General features: G+C 44.9%; 1 protein-coding gene across 6 annotated transcripts in view; it reads right to left on the bottom strand.

Moving 5' to 3' along the window:
• Nucleotides 1–27,232, bottom strand: part of CTBP1 (C-terminal binding protein 1) — a 211,463-nt gene that overhangs the window by 58,966 nt on the left and 125,265 nt on the right. For 2 of the 6 annotated variants that reach the window (XM_065735902.1, XM_065735901.1), the window contains exon 1: nucleotides 1,941–2,126. The exons of the other annotated variants lie outside the window; for them this stretch is intronic. Coding sequence is in view for 1 of the 2 variants with exons in the window: in XM_065735901.1 (XP_065591973.1) it covers nucleotides 1,941–1,980 (40 nt within the window). In the remaining variant the exon portion in view is untranslated. Of the gene's footprint in view, nucleotides 1–1,940; nucleotides 2,127–27,232 lie in introns of those variants that run through there. 6 annotated transcript variants of the gene reach the window in all.

Here is a 27,232-nt window from a genome sequence, read left to right as displayed (position 1 = left end):
AAAGTCCCACTGTATCTGCACGATAATGCCTCAGAGGATCCCGCCCAGCCCTAATCTGCGGGATCCCACTTCTGGCTGAGCTCTCAGTACGCTGCAACAAAACTCTCAGGAACAGGGGGATCAGTAAACTGAGGCAGCGCGCGTTTTTAACAAAGAGCAGACGCCATTTATCTCTATGATACAGAAGGACGAGTCAAGAGCTAACCGAACTGACGAACGGAAGGACACTTGTGATTCGTTTCGTTGTGCTGTCGAGAGCTCCACGCGATGATAAAGCATCACGCCGTGGCGAGCTCCGTACGAGCAGAGCATTGTGTGCTCCAGCTCCTCCGTGACCACGTCTGAAACGTTCACAAAGGTGATCGTAGCAGTTTCGTTTCCAAACAGCACTTTCATTGACTCAACTCCTCTGCCGAGTGTGACTAAAGCAATTCTTGGGGCCGTTACTCTGTTTGCCAATTCAGTCATTAGAAAACACAATGCTTGATGGAGAAATACTGAATCTACAGTATTCTGGGATGGGAGGGGATGCTGTTTACATCAGGACAGAGACCGCACCACACCAATGGAGGCCACCAAACGAACACAAACTCCATCCACCTCCCCAGGATTATTCCGCTCTAACAATGACCCAAACAAGGCGACAGCTCAACTCTCCTATTTCCCCATCATAAATATCCATTTCTCAGCTCAGAGAGCAGAGGGCTGCCTGTTTCATTTGGTTCTGAATTCACAGCAGTGAATCGCAGCTGGAGCGAGTGTTCGGTCGCCAGATCTCCTTCCCAGTGGCTGACGTGCTAACATGCCAAATGAGTTGTTACCCATCAAACAGTACAGAACTCAAATATTGAAACACTTTGGGCATGGGGGGGAGTCAATAAGGAGCAGCATTAGGAGGCAGACTAAAGTTAGTGGTTCGGGTTGCTATTTCACACGCCTGTTTCAACAACACACAGCTAAAAATAGATAAAACAGATAAGAACATAGAACAAAGAGATGCACTGGACAATTATCCTCCTGCCAGCACAGTCTACTAGAGAGTAAGCTCCTTAACCCTTTTTATTTACAGAGTGCACAAATTTTAAAGCTTTCGACTTGGAGCAGAAATTATTTAAACGCAAATTGTATTTCTCTTTGTGCTCTCTCGTCCCCTCCCCGCAGGGGCACAATGGGGAGATTTAAGGTACTTTAATAGGGCACCAAGCTCCCCGCCATGGGGCTGGAATGCGAAATGAGACCGTTCCCACCCCGTCAGGCCCCGGACACGGAACCGATGCGCTCCAAACGTACGCTCGGACACCACAAACTGACATCAGAGTTGGTTTCCATTCCGTGGGCAGAAAAAAAAAAAAAAAAAAGTACGGATCCGGCGCAGTTTATTAGGCCTCGTCATTTCCAGCGGGGCCGAGGGGGCGATTATCTCCACCGCAGCCTAAAAGCAAACACCGCTCCCGATAAGGGCGGGCGGCAGCCGCCGAAACCATCGTTTCCCTGCAGCTACAACAGGTGAAAGCGCGGGGCGGGCTGCGGGACTTCGGCGCTCCGGGAGGGAAACAAAAGCAGCGCAGTAAACAAACGCCGCAGCCGCCGCTCCTCGCCATCAAAGGCGGCGATGTTTATAAACAGCCCCGACGTTGTGTGTCCCCCCACCCCCCCCAACCCGAGCGCAGGGCGGACCGGAGCACTGCGGGGGGAGAGGGGGGAAAAGGGGGGAAGCGGAGAAGGGGGGGGGGGGGAGGGGGTACGGAGGGCCCCGCGCACTTTCGTCCGCTTCCAAACTTCCATCTCCGTGTGTGTCCCCCCAACTCTCCACGCGTTCATTTTGATTAAGTTATGAAGCGCTCACTCCGCCCGCAGCGGTAGCGATAACAAATCCAAGCCCCGCCACGCATCCCCCCCCCCCCACTCCCACCCTCCCCCTCCAAGCCCGAGCTCGTTACCTAGCGGCAAGCCCTTGTTCAGCAAGTGCGAGCTTCCCATTGAAGCGTCGGGGCCGCGGGGAGGGAGCCGGGCTGTGCTCGGCCGCTCCGCAACGGCCGCGCTGCCGGGGGAAGCGGGCGCCGCCGCGGCATATGGCGGCCGCTCCGTGGGCGCCCCTGAACTGAGGCGCCTTGACGCGCGGGCGCGCGCATGCCCTCCCCGCGCGCGCGCGCGCGCGTCCCCCCGCCGACCGCCGCCGCGCGCACGCGCACTCCCGCCCGCCCGGCTTCGGGGAGCGGCCGCTGCTCGCCGCTGCCACAGCGACGATGCGGGCGGGGCTTCCGCTCCTTGATCTCGTGGTGCCAGGAGGGAAGGAGGGGATGAAAGAGAGCGGGGCGGGAGCTGCAGGCCCGGCTTTCGTGGGGCGCCGCGAGGCCTGGAGGTTTCCCTTCAAATCGCGGTCGCTTTCACGAAGTTAAAGCTGTACGCGATCGGGATGCGTTAACGCTCATTGCCTCAGCGCTAGGGCTCGCTGCTGGCACTCGCTGCAACCTCAGAAGATCACATAGGTCTTGTTTTGTGTGCTTTTTCCCCTTTGTAAATACTTATCAATAGAATCACAGAATGGCCTGTGCTGAAAGGGAGCTCAAAGATCATCTAGCTCAACCCCCCTGCTGTGGGCAGTCACCAACCACCAGCCCAGGCTGTCCAGAGCCCCATCCAGCCTGGCCTTGAGTGCCTCCAGGGGTGGAGCATCCACATCCTCTCTGAGCGACCTGTTCCAGTGCATCACCGCCCTCTGAGTGAAAAACTTCCTCCTAACTTCTAGCCTAAATCTCCTGTCTTAGTTTAAAACCATTCCCCCCTGTCCTATCAGCATCAACCTGTGTAAGCAGTCATTCCCCCTCCTGTCGATACACACCCTTCAAGTCCTGGAGGGCCACAATGAGGTCTTCCCCAGAGCCCCCTCTTCTCCAAGCTAAACAAGCCTGGATCCCTCAATCTTTCCTCACAGGAGAGCTGCTCCAGCCCTCTGATCATCATAGTGACCCTCCTCTGGACCCATCCCAAGAGCTCTGCACCTTTCTTGCGCAGAGGACCCCAGGTCTGGATGCAGTACTCCAGATGGGGCCCCACAAGAGCTGAGTAACATTCCCCCAAGCGCTGCCCGACCTGCTGCATCTATCCCTGTGCCTTTACCACCACCAAGAAGAAATGCAGAACCATAGCATCATGCTCTGGCATTTTCCAAAGCAAATCTGAGATGTGGATTGTGGCATGAGGGAGTGCAGCCCTCTATCTCGAGGAGATGGGGTCCAACATCTTACGGACACCACAGCAGACGTACACACACACATATACAGTTGCTTCCCTGCACGTGCCACAGTGTGGGAGCACTGGAGCTCCGAGAGAGCTTCAGAAAATAGCTTATTTTTGTGCATTCTAAGGGCATGCAGTTGCAGACCCCTTGCAACAAATGGGGTTCTCCCAGAACACAAGCTCGTCAATCGTTCTATCCATTTCGAGAAGACGTTATTATTTATGACCAGCGGTGCTTTTTGCCCTTGGAGAGAGCAGCCTCAAGAGCCGCCCTAAAATCGGCGGAGGCGGCGGACGCGAAACAAAGTCTCCGCGCTGCCCCTCGGGCGGCTCAGCTGACGGCGGCCCCGCCCCGCCCCGCCCGGCGCGGGGTCATGGCGGCAGCGCGGGGCTTCGCTCTCCTCGTACCGAGCCCGGCCGCAGCCGCGGGGCTCGGTCTTCTCGATTCGGTGACGGGAGAGCGGCACTTCTGCTGCGGTGCAGCGGCCGACCGAGAGAGGGAAAGCGCTGCAGCCGAGCGCGGGGCTCCGGGTCGCGCTGTGGGCGTGAGGACTGCGGCGGCGGCCCCGGCGCGCCCGCCCGACTCACTCACGCTTCGCTTTGAAGTGGTGAACCGCTTTACTGATGTTAGCAAACGGGTTAAAGAAATACGTACAGATACAGATGATGACACCTAGTGAGCCCTCAGAAAACGTGGAAGTAGCTCGGGGAAAAGCGAGAAGCAAAAACGAAGGCTCAGGCTTGCAGTCAGAGCTCGGTCCCGTTTTTGTAGCGAAACACAGAGAGCCCTCAGAGGGGCACGGGGGGGGGGGGGACGTGCTCAGCAATGATGGGGGAGGGAGTGTGGCACCAAATATTGTGACAGGGGGAGTGCTCCGAGTGAGGACACGTTGGCATGGGGAACAGATGGAGTATTCAGTAACAGGAGGTTATTAATACTGCAGCTTGGGATTCTCTGCGCTGCTTCATGAAGGGACTCATATGCTTGCTCTTTTTCTTTCCTGACGGCGTGCAGAGCTGAACACGCGCTGTGGAGGTTAATGCCGTGCTCATTTCCTTCCCTGCGTGCGTGCGCATCACGGACCCGTGTTTCCTGGGAAAACACAGAGGGCTGGATCCTCCCTACACGGCCAACTGCGCTCCTTTCAATAGCAGCGTGCTGATCTGCACCTGCTGGAGGACAGGGTTATCTGACCCGGGCTCAGAGCCCTGAGGTCTCTCCTCCTGCTCACAGACAGCTGCTGAGGGCACCTGCTCCTGAGAATATGCTCAGGGTGGAAAACAAAATAACTGAGGACTGGCTGAAGCTGTCCTTCAGACACCACACAATGCTGTTTCTGACTGAGAAAATGAAACTTGCTTTCACCCTTCTCTTTCTGCCCTCCGTGGCTCCCAGCTGCAGACTCTGAGAAAACCCAGGGCCAGAGCAACTGACTCCAGTCAAGCCTTCAGCTACCCCCCACCCATTTTGTTTCCTATGTTTTCAGGCTCGCTCTGGGTCATAAAACAGTCAGTTGCCTTCACATCCTGATTAGCACAGCTAAATCTTCCACAGAACGTAACAAAATTCCCATCCTCTTATCACATTCTGGCTGTTGCTGTGGCTTTTAACAGCAGTGTTGCACAGCTGAGAGGCCTCTGCGCTTTGCAGTAAGAATTATGGCGTTTTTCAAAACCCCCAAACTGTTTCTTGGCTTCCTAAGAGTCAGCTGGAGGAACACATGTGCTAAAGAGTAAATACATTGTTTTAAGCGTATCTGTTAACAGCCATATGTATAATTTAAGTGCAAGTTTTATTACCCTCAGAATCTCCAACCGTAAGGGCATGACCTTGGGCTTTCACAAATTAGATACATTAGGGTATGGTATCTGTAGCAGATGTGACTTTGAAGATAGTGAAAGAGGAAGTTTTACTGTTGGACTATCGAAGCATGAGCCAAGACATCGCCACGTGCTTTCTAAAGTGAAAAATGAGGTTTGACAGTATTCTTACATCCAGATACTGAGATTGTGTATTACAGATGTTCCTTAGTTTGCCATAGGTATGCGTGCTCTCGCTTCATTATCAAACATGCATCATTCATGTGAATGCTCACTGTAACAGGTTTTTAAGCCATCGTTTTAAAACCTCTGCGTACTTTTCATCAAAATGAAAGATTATATTTCAAAGGAAGATCTTAGCTTTTGTCAATAGCAAATCTTGCAGATGATACTAGCAGATCCTGAAAGGGATTTATGTCAGCAGAAAAGAATGGCTGAATAAAGCAGCCTCAACATTTCAACTTTATCCTAAAAGCACATCTTTAAAAATGAGTACTCAAGTCAATGCAATTTATTCCAAATCTGGAAAGAAGACTTTGTTTGGATTTACATATTTCCTTAATTCTTTCACTGAGATCCTGAAAGGCATTTGCTAATAAATCACACATGGATCAGCCTACTTTCATTTTGCAACTGCGTGGCAATCGTGTACTATAATTAGAGCTGCCTTTTTTTTTCTTTTTCTTTTTTAATGTACTTCTCATGTGTAAAACTTCCCTCTGTAAGAAGTTAATACTTCCTGGTTGATGTGAAAGAGAAAGGGCATTTTGGAGAAACATTTTCAGCAGGTTCTGAAAGTGGAAAAAAAAAGAATAACTGACAGAAGGGAGACATTTAATCTTGAAGAAATGGTGCTCATCGCAAGCATGAAATAAAATAGAGGACCTTCATCTACCGTAGAAAAGAAGGTTTACTAAAGAATCAAAGCAGTAGATTAAAGTTCCACTTAATGAACAAGAAGTTCAGCTGTGTCAAACATTCAAAGTCAGTTCTGAAATGCCAAACGTGTGCTGCTCCCTTCACAAAACGGAATGGCTGTACCAGCTCAATCCTGGCAATAACAGCCCCACAAAACTGAAAAACCTTGCAGTGTGCTGAATGAAAGGAAGAATAAATTCCCTTCAAACCAGCAAACACAAAAAACCTCTCTCCTCTGATGTTATCTGTATTAAGTGACTAAGGGATTTTCTCCTTGATCTCACCCTCTTCATATAAGTGCTAAAAACACAAGAACCAGGGCGGAATTAAATCCTCTGCATTTTCTGGTTATCATGAAATGAGAGCTATCATTTTCCACCTAGTCAAGAGGAGTTAACAGACCATTTCCAGGAAGGTCTGCGTTCTGGCTGAAGAGAAAAAGAAGATGGAGATGAACAGCAGAAGAAACCTATAGAGAACCATTAGCGGATGTCAGCCATTGTCCATCTGTTCACAGTGGAATCTGTCCAGACCTGAAGGAACAACTGCAACCTGCCCCATATGGCTCTCTCCCTTCTGCGCTGGCAAGGCTGCTTTGGGGATTTGACATTGTTCGAGGTAAAGGAGAAGCAGCACAATCTGTGCTCCCAGGAACGAACAGCCAATTAACATGACAGAACAAACAGTGTTTGTAACCCACGGGGAGGTTTTCTCCTTCTCACCTGTCTGAAATGCTGGAGCTCGTTCAAACTGCGTAAGTTGCAGAGATCCTATGCTGAGCCTCCTTGTTTTAGTGAGATCCCTAAAAATGGAACTGGTTACCAACCAAACCCTGCGGGCAGTGGGGAGCCCCCCAGCCAGCCCTCAGCCACCAGGGTAGCTGCCTCCGAAGCTGTTCAAAAAGGCACCTGGACAGAATACATTACACCGAAAGTTCAATTATAATTCTATATTAGTACAATATACTTCCATCACAGTGAACTAGAATAATAACATTCTGCACTTACTTCTACATAACTGGTTTGCAGCAAGCTACAGCTGAGTGGTAATTTGCTTCTCAAGTCTTGATTCGGGAAGCAGAGTAATATTTTTTGTGTGATGAAGGGCAGTGGGTTCAGGCTCATTCAGAGTAGCTATGATATCCAAGGTTCTCTCTAAAACTGTGCTATTAAATTGTGCTATTCTCTTTAAAACTGCACAGAACCACCTTTTGTGGTGCTACATTCTGCACACAAAGACACAGCAAGTGAAGGGACAGATATATCTAAGCCAACTGCAAGGATCAGAGAACTGATGAAGGGCAGTGGGTTCAGAATGAGCCTGAACCCACTGCCCTTCATCAGAGAACTGATGAAGGGCAGTGGGTTCAGGCTCATTCAGAGTAGCTATGATATCCAAGGTTCTCTCTAAAACTGTGCTATTAAATTGTGCTATTCTCTTTAAAACTGCACAGAACCACCTTTTGTGGTGCTACATTCTGCACACAAAGACACAGCAAGTGAAGGGACAGATATATCTAAGCCAACTGCAAGGATCAGAGAACTGCAAACCTGTAATACCTTCGATAACCTGTTTGATGGCACTAATTCTGCAGGTAACGTGGAGAATAATTAACTGCCCAGCAGCCTAAGCACGGCCAGCAGATGTCCTGAGTGAATTTCCAACTGTGCTGTATCTTCAGCTTTGTGCATGAGCTACATTCACCTGCACTGACCAAAGGGGACAGCGAAACCATTTCCAGAAGAAAGCAGAGAGATGCTCATGCTGGAGGCTCTATCTGTGCCGCTCTAGCTCTGAAACTATGAGCAGCTAAGATTTGCCAGCATTACTTCAAACCTGAGGCAATTTTCTGCTCAGAAGTGGGATTTACTATTTTGAGCCTGGCACAAGGCTAAAGCAGCCGTAGGTGGCACCTTTAAAAATGCAGCACAGACAGACCAATTTGGACTGGCAGTAAGCTAGCGGTCTGCGCTGTAATCTAATTTGCACTCTGCTATGCTCTACCTTTTCTTTGGTTCCTTTGTAACACACATTAGATCTTGTTTTTGTCAAAGCTGCACAATAAGTAGCCAGAAAAAAAAGCTATACTTGGACCAGATTATTCCAAATTCACACTTACAAATGTTATTCATTCATTAAGCGGTGTAGAAAATACCACAGTGGTACTGGAAACATATTGTGAAACTTCAGACCCCAAGAAAAATAATTTGAAAGAAGGTATGAAATAAAAATAACATCTGACCAAGTATTTATCCAGAGACCTTTCTCTCACACTGAGAGGACGACACATCTGAAAAACCAGGAAAGATCCTGAAGGATGCAAAAACCAAAGCAGCCATAAGTGGAAGTGTCACTCTGCAGTCACAGACCTTGCATGCAACCAAGGAGAATCACAGACATTTCTGGCACTGAAGCAGAACTCTCCTGCACTGCCAATTTCACTTGGGATGATTACAGATTATTAGTCTTCAATGTCCTCCTCTTCCAGACTGAGGCTCCCAGCTGTGTACCCAGCACTGTGTCACCAGCTCTACACTATCACCCAACGCCATGGTAAGAGAATGGCTCATGAGAAAAGTGACCTCGAGTGAGTCATCACACCATCCTCAAACACACATCTCCCTGCAGTGCCTTTGCTTCCACCTCCATACACAATTAAAGTCTGACAGTACCACGTAACAGTCATCACCACTGCACAGACGCCTTCAGTAACTCTCAGACTGCACAGCAGCTGAAACAAGTGGCAGAAAACACCTGGAACACACAAAAAAAATCAGATATATCCATATGAACGTAGCAAGATCTGCCTACAGAAAACCTTCAGAGCACTTAGTGGGCTATGATAACACTTGCAAGCTCCAGCAGCATTAATTCTAACTCACTTCAGATTCAGTTTAAAATCAGTATATCCAAAATCTTGTAATACTGGAAAACCCATTCTATGAAATATGTAAGAAGAAAACCCAGTAGCAACCCCACAAACAGCCCTTTGTACTCTAAGAAACCCAGAGCATCAGAATGGAGGAAACTGTAAGAGATGGTCAGAGAAAATCGATTCCATAGTTACAGCACACGGAACAACACACAGCCGAGGCAATCCGTAACAGGGAATGGGCAACGACTGTGGAACAGTAAAAAGAAACAGGCAGGATTTCATGAGTAAAACATGCAGCCCACTGGCCACAGAAACACATTTTATACGTGTGTGCCTCCATAAATCCAGCAACAAACGAATACCTCACCTAACATGGGTGTAGTTATCTAACAACAGTTTTATTGGCGGTTATTAGGACGTATGCCTTTTCTTTTGCTAACCCCAAATAAAGGTGCTCATGCCATTTTTGTCACTTAGCCATCCTCAATGTTCAAATTCCAGTAGCTGAGAAGTAAGCTGCAAGAATCCTTATCGGCATACAAGACTCCTAAAATACAACTCCAGGCCTAAAAGACATCAGTTTTCGTGGCAATTTACACAGTGATAGGGTAACTTCATTTTGAAAAAGCTCCCTTTGTATTGCTGAATAATGCAAAGACAGAAAAAGTACCAGTACACGTTGGGGGATGAGCTGCTGGAGAGGAGCTCTGAGAAGGGGGACCTGGGTGTCCTGGTGGATGACAGGTTTGCCATGAGCCAGCAGTGTGCCCTGGTGGCCAAGAAGACCAATGGGATCCTGGGGTGCATTAAAAGGACTGTGGCCAGCAGGTCAAGGGAGGTGATCCTCGCACTCTACTCTACCCGGGTGTGGCCTCACCTGGAGCACTGTGTCCAGTTCTGGGCTCCCCAGTACAAAAAAGACAGGGATCTCCTGGAAAGAGCCCAGCAGAGGGCTACAAAGATGATAAAGGGCATGGAGCAGCTGCCTTATGAGGAAAGACTGTGAGACCTGGGGCTGTTCAGCCTTGAGAAAAGATGATTCAGAGGGGATCTGATCTACATCTATAAATACATAAGGAGCGGGAGGCAAAGGGAGGAGGCTGGACTCTTCTCAGCAGTGTGTGGTGATAGGACAAAGGGAAATGGCCACAAACTGAAGCATAGGAAGTTCTGCACCAATGTGTGTGGGAACTTCTTCACAGTGCAGTGATGGAGCACTGGCACAGCTGCACAGAGAGGTGGTGGGGTCTCCTTCTCTGGAGACGCTCAGGACCCACCTGGACACCTACCTGTGCAACCTGGGCTGGGAGCTGTTTTCTAGACAGCCATAGAGTTCATCATGATCTATAAATAAAAGGGGCTACATGAAAGAAAAGAGCTTTCATTGACAGCTTTAAAAGGGAAATTTCCTACAACAGAGGACTGCACAGAACAGCGCTGGGAACATTATGTCAGCCTCAGCTAGTGCACTGCCTTGCTTATCTTACTCTTTTCAGGGATTTTTATATTCCTTTTGTCAAAACAATTATTCAGCCCCTTAACATAAGCAGTCTTTTCTACGAAGCACAGCACCCAATATTCCTCTTCTGTAACGAACTATTATTTCTCACCACACTGGTGAGCCTTGTGAACTTCTAGGTCCCAAGAAACACATCAAGCAATTAAAAAAATCAGCAACACCAATGCAATCAGAAATCCACAATGCACTGTTTTTATCAGCTAATTCTAGGGAACGGCGTTGGGTATATAAACACAAAATATCTTTTCCTTTGTTTATATTCTTGTGTTTTATTTCAGTCCCATTCCTGCGATCAGAAGACACTGGTACCAGAATCAGCTTGTATTAGTTCATATTACTACGTATCTGAAAGAATGGTCACAGCAAAGGCCTGTATATCGCATTGGGAAGAATAATGTTCAGCAGGCATGCACAAAAAGGGAAATACTGCCACATCTTTGCAAACAGATTGTTTTCCTAACTGAAACAATTTGATCCGCCTTATGAACAGTACAAGTTAGGGCACAGATGCGGAAGTTACCTTAAGAACAAATGTCCTTTAACTACTGGGGGCCAGAGACTGAGCTGTAACAATAAATAAATGCATACAGATCGTGCATAAATAATTAATTAGATTTTCCTGAAGGACCTGGAAACAAATGAGAATACTCTGCGTGGCTGTTCTGTGCTGATCTCTAAGTGGAGTGGCTTCTGAAACCCATGACCCAGAAAGGTTAAAGTTGGTGTCGTTCCCAGGGGCTGCACCTACATGATTAACATTACAGAGGCACCCACACCAGAGAGAGCTATCACAGGAGAGGAATGAACATAATTCATGGAGATAACAAATAGCCTAATGGAAAAAAAAAAAAAAAACCTGGAAAAAAAAAACCCACTCTGCCTTGGTTCAATTAGAGTTTTTTTAATGTTTCCTCCTTTAAGCATTACAGCTGTAAATTTGACAAAAAATGAAGTGCTGGGAGGATTTTTTGTATGCTCTGTCTTACAATTACAACTCAAGTTGTGTTCTCGGCCCCTCTCTGGATCATTCCTGACAAGAGATATCCAATTGTCCTAAAATCTGTGGACAGTTTGAGATGTAGACAGATGTCTGTGAGGCCTTAGGCTGAGGTCGTCAAACTCATCTCATTTGTGACCTAAGGCCTCATCGCTTGGTGGTCTCCAAAAAACAAAAAAGGGGGAAAAAAGAGCGGAGGGAGGGAGATAGAGAGAACGCCAATAAAACCCAGAAAACCCCAATAGTTCATTTTTAATCTAATAAAATGCTCGCATTTTTGTAACACCCAACACAACACGTACTTGGTCATTTATCATGACTGTGCAGCCACTCCTTCTGGCACTATTACACCCTGAACATCTAACCAACAAAGTTTTCAACACTTCATATTTAAATCTCATTTCCAAGACAGTATTATTGTACTGAAGGGGTGGAAATCCTTGTCATTTATCCATATTCTACACGAATCTCTATCAGTTTTGCAACTCTTTAACCATCCAAGGAAAAAAGTGCCACGCTGAAGCTGACATCGCTCCTATTGCTGAAGGGAAGATAGAATTGGGTCTCTCAAAGCTGGAGGCAAAACAACACAATGGTAACAAATATTCCTTGTGTATATATACATCACTGGACCAGCTGTCTCTGGGCTGAGTGTATGTTGTGGGGCACAGAACGGGTTCAGTGGGGATATTTTTTTGTTCAAATCACTTCATGTGTGTACGAGGCACTCAAACAAAACTATCTTATTTTACCATCACTGCTACCTGCTCCCTGACCCCAGAGATGCCTTCCTGCTTGAGGCAGCCATCAAAACTCCAAAATACTATTAAAAATATATGCATGCATGTATATACTGCACAAGAGTTTCTGTGACAAAAAAAAAAAAGCAAAGATACACTGATATTAAATTTTCTGGATTTTTTCCCCTTTGATAGCTTCAGGGTACTCTGAATTTTTACATACAATCCACTGTTACGATCACCATTATTTCTGTTCTGCTCTTGAAAGAAGGAGAAAAGGAGAAAAAGGTTTTTGTACAGGAGCATTAATAGTTCCACTTGCCCTGTGGCAAATGGGTAAAATATGTCAATGTGAATTATTGTACTGTCTCCACGGATCAAGATTTCTCTTAGTGCTTTCAAAATTCCGCTAACAGAAACAATTGCTAAGAGCATTTGCTACTTAGCCTGCTATGCTGGAATCCAATGAGACTGTAGGATCAGCTAATGCTAAAACACTATCTTCTACATTGATTTTCTCCCCCTACATTAACTGAGGAAAGAAACAGCTAAATAATTTTTGCCGGAAAGAATGACATATCTCTCTCACAAGGACATTCAAAGATTTTAAATCATCAGGATAATTACAAAAAGAGAATTTGGGGCAGCTCACAATACCAAAACTGTAAGAACATCACAGCTCATTTCACTCCGTCCTGACCCAAACAAGTTGTACCACATATTCCACTTACTGCACATTGGGTTACACTGGTGAATGCAGTTATCTTTTTTTCCACACAGACCAAGAATACCCACACGGATGCATCAGAAAAAATCATTCTACATTTGTGCAACTCTGTGCATGCATTCGTATCCCTGGCAAATAATAGCAGAGAGGTGCCATGCCCATTTCCTCCACTGGAACACTGGTGCTTATTGAACACATTTTTGCATCTCTTCTGATGTATCAGATGTGATCTCTATTAGTAAAGTATGATTGCAGAAACTGATGGGCCACTGGGCAGATCTGGACTGAACATTTATTTCTAAACATCTGGCAAACAGAAATGCAGAGCAAGCCCGAACAACTGATGAAATCCAGGCACTGCAAAGTGCACATTACTGACTATTTCTACCAAACAGCATTATTTTCATTAAGAAATAATGGTCTTGATTCATAAGCAACTAATACTTAACCATGATCTCAGGGACTATTAGCATGAAATTCAAACCAAGTTGGTTTTACTGCTGTTGAATAACTCAAAGACTTGGGCTCTTGCACTTCTCTACCCCAAGCACGGGGTTCCAGCAGTTAGCACCTCCTTTGTCACACACTGTGAGCCTGTTCTTGTACCTGACCAGCAGAACTGGCTGTGGCCCATCAGTTTTGGCGTTTAAGTTGCTGACAACTGCACTGATGACTCAGCACGCCCTTTCTATCCAGCTTGCAGAGATGCTGCATAAGATGGGGCCTAGAGGAAACTTGTTGGCAGGTGCTCTTGTAAGGGAGCAGAGGCATCTCATAACTGGGAGAAATCAGATGCAGTACGGCATGAGCCGAGATTCAGGAAAAGTACAATCAACTCAGCTTCCTGTCATCCCTGTCATCCTACATCACCTCCCTTCTACGTACCCAGGTTCTTCATCTTTAGAACATGTACAGTGTTCACTTATTAAACACTCCTGTTTGCTGGGACAGCAAATCTGTAAAATATTTACACCTCCCATTACAACTGAAGAGGCACTGCATGTGGGATGAGCCCAAGGATGGGTACACAGCCATCCCTGGTACAGGCCTTAGTTGTGTCAGCAACACATCATCATTCCAGGCTGAAAATGGGAATACAGAGCTCAGACTGTGCTTCCCTTACAGAAAAATCTAGGAAGAATGATCTGTAAGAAGTAACGTATTGTCTGCAGCTTGCACTCACTCCCCCTGCTCTGCCCCCACTGTTCAATTAACTGAAGCTCCTACTGCAAGCAACAAACCACAACAGAAATCTGCAATCTGTACATCTTCATTGGTTTTAATAAAAACTACCCCTATTTTGGAAACGTCACTTCGAGGAGACACACAGAATCGTGTGCACATTCTTCTGCCCTTCTTGGTGTCCTTTACTAGTGCTGAACACTTCAGTATTACATGAAAAGTGGAAGAAGGTGAGAGAGGAGTGATCCTTTGTAAAGTACAAAAATGAAAATCCTTGTGGGTCTGAGTTAGGAAAAAGCCTGCTTTTGTCCTTGCACAAAAATGCCTTACAATAAAGAGCAATTTGGGAAACAAAACTCTAAAAATGAGGTCAATTCTGTCAGGAAAACCCTTGAAGGATCCCCAAAACAGTCATAAATCCGTCATCTGGAGACACGGAGTAGAAGAGTAGAAATTAAGGCCAACAGAAATGGTGTTAATCCATCCATGAAACATTTTCACAACCAAAAGAGTTACTCTTGTTGGGATGGAAAAGGACTGTCGGTGAACTTGAACCTGAGAACAGCATCCTTCTGTATTCTTTTAGAAAATGACACTGCATTTTTTTCTTCTCTTTATGGACCAGGCCTTGATGGTACTGAAATCAATGAAGTTTGCCATTAAGGTGAATGAGACCCAAGTATGAAGTTTTGACTTTCATTAGTAACTATCTACTACACAAAGTAACAATTAATTTCTGCTTCCCAGAGCACTAAAATAATTATGACCGTGACACAAAGGCCACTGTTTCTCAGACAGTAGTTTTCAGGTGGTTAAAATGAAACACCAGAGGGATCCAATTAAGCATTTAATAAACTGTAGAGGACAGCACAGTTCAGTGTGCCAAAATAAACTTCAGCTCGCAGCTGTATCAGATATTTCAAAGATTTTCAGTAAAATAAATCCATATTTAATTAGCACGCTTGCTACAACTGAAGAAATAACACATGCCATTGTAAAGTAAACCTTTAAGTCACTGCTGTATGCCATCGTGGACACTGCCTGCTTTACAAGGAACCGTCTCTGCAGCTTATTTTGAGGAAAACACGGAATAAGAGCAACCTTCTGCTTCCCAGTCTCTCAGCCACATCCCACTGCCCGTCAGCTACAGGCTCAGAAAGCAGAAGGGGGCAGCTGGGTTCCCCCTCCCAGGGAAGCCCTCCCTTTCAAATCTCAACATGAGCTGTGTTTCCCTAGCACCGTCCCTCCTTCCAGCCACGTGCTGCCCTTTCGCACCGCACCTCCCCAGCACGGCCCCACGCTGGTTTGCTCAAACAACTGCTCATGCTCCCAGACACCATTTGGGTGGCCACTCTTGCACCTGGAGGCTGCTGTCCCCTGGGCTCCGTGGGCTACCAAAGCAGCCTCCTGTAGGCTCTCGCCTACGAGGTGCCCAAATCCTCCCTCCCTGCATCACATATCAGTGCCACCTCCCTGTGAGGTCCTTGAATTCACAAGAAAATTGGAGGCTGTACGATGACTCCTTCAAGTCCCAGTTCACATATATTGTTTCGTGAGCAATTTCATGATTCCACGTTTCATTCAGAAAAAGTTGTTTTGTTTTTTAAACAAAGCCTAACTTAAGGAACATTACCATCTATTATGGGACTCGGATGACAGCATGCCAGTAGCTTTTAAAGCTCTCCTGGGAGTGAAATTATAGCTCCTGTGGCGAGCATGGCTTCTGAAATGTAATTTGAATGTTGCCTAATTTTCAGCTCTTACCCATTCTCAACAATATTAGCAATGATGTGACTGTTCACAAAGAAATATCCATTTTGTTATTTTTAGAGGCAAAAACGCAACTTGGGCTATTAAAAGAACAACTAAACCAAAGAAAGCCCACCCCAAAACCCACCATGATTAAGCAACATTTCCTGGGCTCTTCTCCTCTGGCAGCCACACCACTATCGTTCTTCAGTAGAGTCCACGAATGTGGTAAAAGAGCCATTTACATCAATGACATTTCAGCAGTAGATCTGCAGTAGATCTTCAAAGCTGCATCGTGGTAAGGACTGGAGGCTCTAAGTGCAAACCTCATTACTTAAAAATGGTTCAAATCCGCTAAATGTTGCAATGAAAGATAAATAACTCAAACCTCCAGCAAGTGCAACCGGTGGCAAACTGATTTTTGTTTTAGTACAGAGATTGTTTGGGTTAAATAAAATTCTAATAGCATTCATATTTTATTTAATAGCAAATACATGGCCCTACGGATGAAAAATGTGGCCATATTATCAAACATTTGTTCATAAATAATGCATGGAAATATTACTATACTGATGACAGTTATTCTATTGATGTCCTTTTCATTCCTAATCACTAATTTCATGTCATTTTTTTAAAAGTGCATTTCACAGGAGTGGCTTTGATGCTCATCACCTCGAACCACATGGACTGAATCGCAGCAACAAAGGGAAAAAAAAAAAGAGAGAGGAAAAAAAGGAACAGATGGCAGCAGGCCGAGGTGCTTTGTACCTGAAATCAGCATACCTGCAGTTTTTAATAATGCTGACTTAACTCTGCTTCCTTCCCACGTGAAGGTGTTGCAGGCAGGACCCCGTGTATCAGCGCAGCACTGAGTGCTGCCTCCAGCTGCCTCTTGGCAAGGGAACAGTGGAGAGCTCTGCAGTGCTCCTGTGCACGACCTCTGCCTGACAAATCCTCCCCGTTGTTTCCAACAGCACTGACAACACTGATGCTATGGGAAGGTTTGGTTTGTTGGGGTGTTTTCTTTGCCCACCAAGCTAAGCAATGAGTGGACTTAAAACTGGCAATGACTACAGTATCTGAAATATATATACATATTTTCAGCTGATGGAAAAAGAAAGAAGACTCAGTCTTTTGGAAAAGGAATTCTAGTGAAAAGCTTTCAGTATGGTGTTGCATTTGTACTAATTTCAACACACAGTTGCAACAGATGCGACAACAGTACGTGCTGCTCTTAACTTCAGTGCTCAAAATGGCCTCACTGCGTATTTTGGTGACTGTGAGGCAGGATGAGAGGAAAAACAGATCATCTCGTTCAAAGTAACCTTCCTACAACTTGCTTCTGATGGAGGCAGGTGCAAGAGATCTATAGAGATGTACTGGATCCTGACAGTGTTATTGAGCTGACTGTTTCAGTTTGTCTCCTGCATGGCCAGACTGAAAGACGCATCTGAAAATCCAACAGCTCCTCAAAATGCAGATTTATGCTTTCTACTTAGTCTGTAACTTGATCACAATTTAAAAAACCCAAACCAGAAAAGCATGTGCTAATTTATGTAACAAATTCATGAGTTCCAATCAGACATCCCAGTAACTCAAGTGAACACACACAGATTTCCCCATCCCCACCACTGTAGTGAAGCAAACACCACAGTCCTCCTGGAAAGAACACTCTTCAAGCTTTGAAGCACATCCTAAACCTACACGTGGACCAGGAAAGGAGCGAGCCCCAGAGCTCAGGGCCACATCCTCCTCCATCTCTTCTCCTCTATCCCACAAGCCCCCACTTGCTGGCAGCTGCAGAAATCAGGGAGAACTGCTGATGCCCCCCTGCTGTACATCATTTCTTCCTCATCTCATCTCCATCCCAAGTTCTCAGCTTGTCTGTCCTCCTACCTCTTGCTTTCTAAATGTAGCCCAAGTTGGTAACGCTGCTCTTGAGAACAGAACAGAAAATGCTTTCAGCACAGAAAAATGCCCTTTAGATGTCTCACATGCACACAGCGTGGCCAATGGCGTTTTGTGGCCCTAAACCACAGAATCTCACCCCACTGTACAGTTCTGAATATGGGGTCCTGCAGGATTTCCACTCATCCCCATGGAAACCAGGCAGGGAGACAAGCCCTTCTACAGAACCAGCACCCACAAACAGCTCACCAAGCAGGCAAGGAGACCCAGGCCAACTCAACTCCTTCCTCATCATGGACCACCGCAGCTAAGCCCATATAACCACTACTGATTCACAGCCTGGAAAGCAATGACATACATGTCCATTCTTCTCTCATTTACAGCATGCACTTGACAGCAGGAGTTTTTGTATTTCTGCCTTTGCTTTAACTGCTCAAATATTCTGACACTGAAAGTTGCACAGAAGATGAGCAGACTTTGTATCATCACAGTCCGGTGTAGAAACAAAATATCCTGAGGTTATCAAATTGGCTTGAATTATCTGCCTGCTTCCCAACAAGGAAATTCCTCCTTGTGAACAGAGAAGATTTCATGTTCAAACCGACATGAAGGGTAATACATCTGGGTCATTCGATTAAATGAAACCTCCAGGAAGCAAATATTTGCTCCCTGCTGAGTACCCAGAAGGTTGGCAACTTACAAGGGATTTGAAGAGTGAATGAGCTTTGTGGAAGGTATAACCAGGATTGTAACAACTACTTAGTGAATTTTCATTACTTTAAAGACACAGAATAGCACAGAATTTATAAGTCCCCCAAAAAATCAGACCCAAAACCATTGTGCTGAATGCTGCATAAAGCAAAAGGAGAGGACCCCTAAAAGCTTTATAATCTAAGTGTAAAGCAAAATAAAGCTCCAAAGTGCTCCTCAGATAAAAAATAAATATAGAACAGTAACGACTAATCTCAGAAATCTCCTGTGCAAAGAGACAGCTCCTCCTGTAAAATAAAAGCCCACTGAAAATAAGATTGAGTCCTGGAAGACGACACAGCACGTCCAGCATCTAAGCCCTTACTGCAGATAAAGGGAAACCGAAGGCCATTGAGAGATACATACACATACATAGAATTAAGCACGTGGAGCATCAGAAAACTCAATCAGCGCTTGGGCAACAAAGCACCCCTTCAACAGACACAGATAGGCCATCTCTCAAAACGTTTAAATAGGAGTTGATCATTCTTGTACGAGACAGAAGCATTAAGTTTTAATTGCAAGCCTTTATAGCCATGTAACAAAATACTTTAATAACAGAAAGCACAAATGCGATGATTAAAATACAGTCAATCTCACTAAGCCGCGCTCCAGTCGAACGCGGGGAAGTAATTCTTTTCCTGAATTATTGACTGAAGACATTTGTGAGAGGCGATGTGCAATCGCCCCTCCGATCTGCGCTTCCTGCCTGAACTCAACCAAGAGGAGATGGTGACGCTAAGCTGACAGCGCACACAAAAGGAAGGGAACAGTGTTTGCAAAACAAAACGCTGCTGCGTTTCTCCCTCCTCAAGTCTTCCCGGTGATTAGTACTGTGTCACTGCAAGAAACGTAATTCAACACATCCTTCAACACATTTCTTCTTGGCTTCTGCTTTAAGAAGTGGGACGCGCTCGGTAGCAAAGAGGAGACAGATGGGTTTGGTGCAGAACTGCTTGTGCTGACACAACGCAAAGCGAAGGTGAAAAATTAAAATGGAATTAATCTGTCAAAAGACACAATGAGATATCTGAATACATACAGAAAAAAAATTCAAGCCTGGTAAGAAAGCCAGCTCTTCCCCAGACCAACGAGTGCGGGAGGCACGTGAGGCACCAAGAACATCATTTCTGTTTATTTGCAACATCCACACTTGGTAACAGAATGAGGAATACTGAGAGATTCTCGAATGGCAGAGTTCAACTCAAAGCAGCACCTGGATGCACACACAGAAGTATTTCTTAGAAAGGAGTGAGAATTTGAGAGGGCTCCTCATTAGTGGGCACCCGAAGTGACCAAATGGAGAATGCTACCTCTGCTGTTAAAATAATCTTGTAATGCCCTACACAGCCCACCAATGCAAAAAGACAGACAGAGAGAAAGAGAGAAAGAAAAGAAAGAAAGAAAGAAAGAGAGAAAGAAAAGAAAGAAAGAAAGAAAGAGAGAAAGAAAAGAAAGAAAGAGAGAAAGAAAGAGAGAAAGAGAGAAAGAAAGAGAGAAAGAAAGAGAAAGAAAGAAAGAAAGAAAGAAAGAAAGAAAGAAAGAAAGAAAGAAAGAAAGAAAGAAAGAAAGAAAGAAAGAAAGAAAGAAAGAAAGAAAGAAAGAAAGAAAGAAAGAAAGAAAGAAAGAAAGAAAGAAAGAGAGAAAGAGAGAAAGAGAGAAAGAAAGAAAGAAAGAAAGTAATAAAAAAGCACTTCAAGAAAAGCAGCACTTATGGCATCGGAGAAAATTTAGCAAGGGAAAAAGATGAGGGTCAAAAAATTAAAACAAATTAGAAACAGATGGGAGAAATAGCATCAACAGAATGTGAGTAACTTGAGTATTTTAAAATACTAATTAGAAATTAAGAAGTAAATATTGAATATGCATTTGATAAAAATATAAAAAAATTGAGGCTTTACATGCTATCTACACAAATAGAAGAGGAAGAATAGCTGCGGCTTGTGCACATTCCAAACTCCTGACTTGACTCAGTGTATCTTTACAGCATGGAAAGCAATTAAGTACAATAATGAAATAATAATCCAACATTTCTCTGCCAGATGTAGGAGTTCTAAAGGTGCTTTGGTCACGAATTTTCCTTTCTTGCATCTGCCAGAGCAGAACTTGGAACCAACCGCCCACTGCCTGCAGCATCCCCATCAAAGTGCTCCCCGAGCTACCTAGGAAAGCACAGAAAGCAAGCACCTGGGCTATGAAGCCATGGAAGGACCATCAGCTCTTCAGAAAACAACCAGTAAAGGAACCCAGGACCATCGCCTTCTGCATCAGTCCCAGAGGCATCCCTCAGAACGTGCCCTCTCCTGGCAGGGGTACCCAGCCTGACTCCCAGCACGGCCCTGAAAATAAAAACCCAGCAGGATGACAGCTCTCTCAAATGGTCATTCCTATGAAAGCACATTTACTCAGGTGCTTCACCGGCCCTTTGACACCAGCAGGGCTCTATACCACAGAGTAAGCAGGTCTGGGGAGGGAGCACTGGTTCTTTTCCAGACTCTCTTTCCTTTTTCCCTTTGTTTTGATACTGAAGAAGCAGCAGGAACCATCCTTCTTTCTTCAAAAGAAGCAAGCAGACCGGAAACTGGCATTTTAGGTACTTGTCTGATACAACAGAATAAGCAAAGTGCTGCTCCTTAAATCCAATTCTGCAGCTGCGAGAAATAAGACGACCTTCAGAACAAACTCCAGCGTGTACTTACAACAAGTTCTCACAGGTTTCTGTTCTACTCACAGTTACCGCTGTCTCTGTGCCATCTGTCTGTAACACAAAGGCTTTCTGCTGCCCACCCGAGCAGTCAGCGCACTCGAGGCGGGTGATGATGAACAATTTGGACATCCTGGCAAATGAGGTACACGTCCTGGCACTCGTATGTTATTTGATTGTAGGGAAAATTAACAGTTTAAAGAAAAAAAAAAAGAGGCAATTATTGCTGCTGTTCCTCATTTCTCCTCTCCTCACTGTCTTGGTAAGCAGAAATTCCCTTAGAAGCTGACGTTACTCTGTTTTATTTAACCATTATGAAAATGGGGAAGTGCACGTGTTAAAGCTGCTTCAACCTTTCACGGGTACAGTAACTGCACCTGCAAATATTTGATTATTATTATTGAGTCATGGTCCACTATGTTTGCAGTGATATAAGACAAGTAGGCGGTTCACCCCCAGCTGACTCTACATCATTTTTACGTGTTTTTATACTCATTTTAAATAAGCTCACATGACATTTTTACATCACTAACAGTACAGCTACAAAAGCTGCAGTTGTATAATCATAAATCAAGATTTGCTTTACTGAGTTCTGCTTTCAAGCTACAATTGCTACTACTGCTACTGTAACTGGAGGTCGGCCTCTTCTCTCTTGTAACTTATGAGAGGATGAGAGGGAATGGCTTCAAGCTGTGCCAGGGCAGACTCAGACTGGATGTTAGAAAATACCTCTCTGAAAGAGTGGTCAGGCACTGGAATGGGCTGCCCAGGGAGGTGGTGGAGTCACTGACCTTGGAGGTGTTCAAGGAATGTTTACACATTGTGTTGAGGAACGTGGTTTAGTGGGAACGACTGGTGATAGGTGGATGGTTGGGCTGGATGGTGGCTGGATGGTCCTGTAGGTCTCTTCCAACTTTGGTGATTCTGTGATTCTATGATTAAGGTACAGCTAAAACTTACTTGCCTTTCAGTGAGTGCCAAATGCTGAGCACCACCAAAAACAACCTTTCCTGACTTTAAATATTTTAAACAGGATGAAAAAGAGTGAATTCTGTATTTACTGATGATAAAACCTAACAGAGATTTCCAGCAGTGAACACACGCAAAATTCAACCACTACCTCGCTGAAAGACAAGAAAAGAAATACTAGCAAGCAACAGGCTTTGCATGCAGCTGAAGAGACTGACAAGTTGTGTAGGCTCGTGCAAGACTCATCTTTTTTTGTTCTTGTTGTTTCACAAATGCATTAGTCACAAATACATGCACACAAATGGTGTGATTCCATTTCTGATCCAAACTTCACCCAATAAAAATGTGCATATATAGGTTTGTGGAAGATACATGCACACACACACACGTGAAGTCATCAACACTACATTTAAGACAACTGAAGCTTGTGCATATAGTGGAAGGCATTCCAGTGGAAGCCATTAACTTGGAGATCCACATCCACTGCTGGAAGATCAACCAGAGGAGACGCAGATTATCTTAAACCACACAACCCATTATTATCCATACTCTCGTAACTTTCTGAAAGTGCCAGATGAAATCATGGCCCCATGGTGTGAACTCGGATCGAGGACTTCAAGATGCAGCAGATAAGGCAGAACAGGAGAAAGAGGCCCCGCCAGCTGGAGCTGACATCACCACATTCGTCACTGTCCAAAAGTGCTCTGTGAAACTGCATCTCAGTAAAGCACTGAGTTCCCTTAAGGACCAGAGCACTTCTGCTTTTGGAAACTGATAATAAGACTTTCCCCACTTTTCCATAAGCCAAAAAGCAATATCACTTTATGCGCATTTCTCATTCCCACCCTTTCAACACTCGTGGCATCACTTGTGCAATGACTGGTGCCTCTGCAATGACACTGCCAACCACACCAGGCTGAGACAACAGTAGCAGTGAAATATTCTGAAGTCCTTCCAGTCCAGGTAGCTGTGACTGACTTTTTCCTGAGTGGACATTCAGTGCTACATCAGTAAAAGAGAAAAACACCCTTTATTTTTCCAACCATAAACACATCAGGAGCCCGACCAAAGCAGACAGAGAAGGACAGCAGCTAAAGAATATCTACTGACGCTGGGCACGATAAAAATATTACCGTGTACTGTCACTTTTTTCATTGCCTTCAATTAATTTTCTCTCAGTCACATCCAGATAAATGCTGGCAGTCTCTGCCACTCAAGTCTATAAGCTGTTTTTCATGTTTGGTAACACAAAGGCTACATAATGTGTGAGGAAGAATATGATTTAAGAGTAGTGTAATACTTTAAAAATGTATTAATATATAATAACTTCTCCCATTTAATCGGAGGCATTTTTTGAATTAAAAATACATCAAATAAATATCTCTGTGGCTCTTGTCCCGAATTACTCAAAGCACACAATAAATCCATTATAAAACTCTCTGCTTTGCTGATGGACTCATGAAATGGTTCTGTCACACGAATATATAATCGTACATTTCAGCCTTTCAAAGAAGAATAAAATATGCTGAAAACGAACTTGTTACGTAATTCTGAGAAAGTGCAGTTCTGTGCATCTAAATAGAAGACATATTTGAAACTAAATATATTAAAATTAAGCTTATTAAGTATCAAGTGATTAAGTACTGAAATTAAAGCTGTGAAAACATCTAAGGGGGAAAAAATTACTTGTTAAAAGCCCAAAGGGATAACTGTATAACCCAAAACGCTTTGCACTCGTGCTTCTTTCCTGCACTTGAACACTTTGCTACTTCTCTTCCCCTTCTCCTCCAAACCCTCACTTCCTACAGCTGCATCACACAAATGCTGTATTGGGTCAAATCAAACCCATCATCCTGCCTTTGGCAATAGCAAATATGAGTGCCTTAGAGAAGTACAAAGCTCCGAGCAACCATACAGTAATGGTTTTCCAAGCATGCTGTAACTCACTGCTCGGGGATGCCTGATGCAGTACCCAGCACATACCCAGTGCCAAAACCCAACAGTGTTGGGGTGGTGGAGTCACCGTCCCCGGAGGTGTTCAAGAACTGTGGAGATGTGGCATGGTGGGGACGTGGTCCGTGGGCATGGTGGGGATGAGCTGGTGGTCGGACTTGGTGACCTTAGTGTTCTTTTCCAACTACAGCAATTCTGTGATCCTATGATCTCCTCCTTCAGTTTCCAGGCCTGCTGTGGATTTTCAGTCCCCATTAACACTCTGTTCTTAGACACAAAAAGGAGAGGGAGGGGAAAGCGGAGCTCTCCTGTTAGCAAACAACACGATTTACTGTTTACAACTTGAGAAGTCAACCAGGTTCTTCAAGCAGTGCACTTTTTACGTTCACTATTTACATGAGGATAAATTATCTCCGACTACTGGACTAGCAAGGAGAGGTTAGTGCTGCAAATCTGTAGAGTTTGGTCAGAAATTTATGAGAAAAAACTGCCATCCCTGGCAGTGTTCAAGAGACGTCTGGATGAGCAGCTACAAGATGTGGTTTAGCAGCTTGTGGTAGCAATGGGAATGGGTGGATGGTTGGTTGGACTAGATGATCTTGTAGGTCCTTTCCAACCTATGATTATCTGGGAATCTGGAGGACAGACTGGGAGGTGCTTTGCTTGCACAGATGGAGCACATTTCAGGCCAAGAAATCAAGTTACAACCGATTTCTAAAAGTCAAATTATTCACCTTTCACAAGTTTTCTACAAGAGTCCGTTGGTTTTTTTTTCTTCTTTTTATTATTACCTACATGAATAGAAGGTTAGATAATGGTGAAATTAACTGAGCTTAAAATAATTTACTGGAACAAAACTGTAAGCAGATAAAAACCATACAGCCCGAAAGGCTGTCTTTAATAATTTTCTACTCTAGAGCTTAAAATGGGAAAAGTATCCCAGCATACGACAGCAATCTTACCTGGCAGTAACACGCAAATAAAACCAGATGAAGACAGTTCTCTTCCAAAATATTCTGGCAATGGCACAGAGCGTATCCAAACAGAAAGAAGAACGTCTGCCTAAAGATGTCTGCGTAGGTTGTTCAGTTTCTTGTTTGACTTACAAAGTACTCAGAAAGATTTAATGTGACTCAACAGCTGGAGGTAAGCATGGTGGAGAGGTGAATTTTAACCCTGACTGAGGTTTTCATTCATTTTGACCTCCAGACTCGAGCCTGTCCATCACAAAGGACTTTACTTCCTCATCCTGTACCCACAGAGTCAGAACATCAGGGGAAGGCTGTCTGCCGCCAGGAAGGATGTGTGCAGGATGGGAAAACCCATGTCACAAGCGGCTTCTGAGCAAGCCATTAACATCAGCGACGCTTAAAAGAGAAATTTTCATACGCTGAAGATCTGAGATGCAGTCCACCAGCACACAGAGATCTTGGAATTTGAGTGCTGCAGAGAAGTCCCCACCGACTCGTTTTAGTGCTGTGCCCCATGTCCAAGAGCTTCTTCTGTCCACCTGCCCGCTGTGAGCTACCCTCACAACTTCCCAAAGCAGCACCAGGCACTGCGTAGCTCACTTATCTCAGCTCTCACCTCACAGAATGGCTTGGGTTGACCCAATAAAACCCAACAACCAAGGGCCCTCAAGGCCACCAGTTCCCACCACCCACCACATTCAGTAGATTGCCCCCTGCTCCCAACCCTGAGGGATCAGGTGGTCCTGCTCACCAATACATTTACTGAGGCTCGCACAGAGACTCCATAAAAATGGCAAATTCAGAATCAACACCTGCATCTTAGAAACGAGGGCTTTCAAGAGGGGCTGTTGCATATGGGGCTCACAAACCATGCACCCCAAACTCAGCACAGCTATCCTGCAGCACAGAGCGCCCGACGCTGGAGAATCACACAGGACTTTTTCGAAGTAGAGCTGTCTGCTCACACACACTGCCCTTAGATCCTGGGACAGTTCAAATAATAACACATTTGTTTTCTGAGATAAGTGTGAGAAGTGTGCGTGCGTGCACGGCTTTGCTCATACACCACTACTTGGAATGCTCTTCACAGAGAACATGGCTCAGATATTTTCATACCCCCTAGCGATGCTTAGCTGTGGAAATGCACATAAATTTAACAAGACTACAGCACAGTTTGCTATTTTTAAGGTTGGAATATTTTGTACTGGGGTCTTTTACCACATTAAAACACAATGAGAGCTCAGCAGCTAATTATTTGAGAGGTAACAAAGCTTTTAAACTGCACGCAGATGTTGAGCTGCACTAAAAGGACAATTATTTTGCCAAAATCACTGCCAAAATAAAGCTCCTATCTGGAAACTTTCACACACTTGTATTTGGTGCAGCTGCAGCTGTTTAATTGTACATAAATTTTGTTTGCCCCTTTCCGATTGTTATTCAAATGACATTAAAGTGCAATTACAGCAGAATGACAATAACTGGTCTGTTAAAAGTTCAACTTGTAGGAGATCTGTTTTAATTTAAATTCAATAAAGTATTAGAGTGGTAAAATAAACACATCTCAGTGTATGCACAGGAATGCTCTTCTTCTTACACACACACACACAGGGGTGTTCTCTCACATACCTTCTCTATGGGCATCAGGTGTCAGCCTTTGGGCCACATCCACCAACTACATGAGAGTTTGAGACCACAGCTCCCCATTTATCACCTGTAGGCACCTAGAGGTGGCCACACAGCTGCAAGGTGAGCAAGACCCCCATTCTGCAATGCCCTGATCCACACGGGGATGTCCCTATGGAGACACTCAGGCTCACAAATCCGAGGACTGGGCATTTCTTTTAGCCGTTTTTCCAAATCTTCAGCACACTGAAGACTTGCATTGCAGACTCCTTATCTGCAGTATGTGTTGTCCACCTACACACTCCTAATGGCACTGACCACCTCTTATATAAAAATAGAAAACCTCTTCAAATTTGGCCTTTCCTATAGCTATGAACTCTGTATTCTGGCATCTCAAGAACATCAACAGGCATAAGATTGATCGGGTGTCCTTCTGACCAAACACATCACACACAGTCACTGTGCATCACACACCTAAGGGACTGTCGTGCTTTCCAACTATATGCTGACATAAGCACAAGAACTTCTGACACTGAGACGCAATATATTCACTTTTCCCACAAAAATACTGCTGTGTTTTGTTCTT

Source organism: Cyrtonyx montezumae, unplaced genomic scaffold, assembly GCF_038088225.1.
Source record: "Cyrtonyx montezumae isolate F1298 unplaced genomic scaffold, pur_monq_1.0 scaffold_2, whole genome shotgun sequence".
Lineage (NCBI taxonomy): Eukaryota > Metazoa > Chordata > Aves > Galliformes > Odontophoridae > Cyrtonyx > Cyrtonyx montezumae.
The sequence above is the reverse complement of the archived record's forward strand: the minus strand, read 5'-3'. Positions and strand labels throughout refer to the sequence as shown.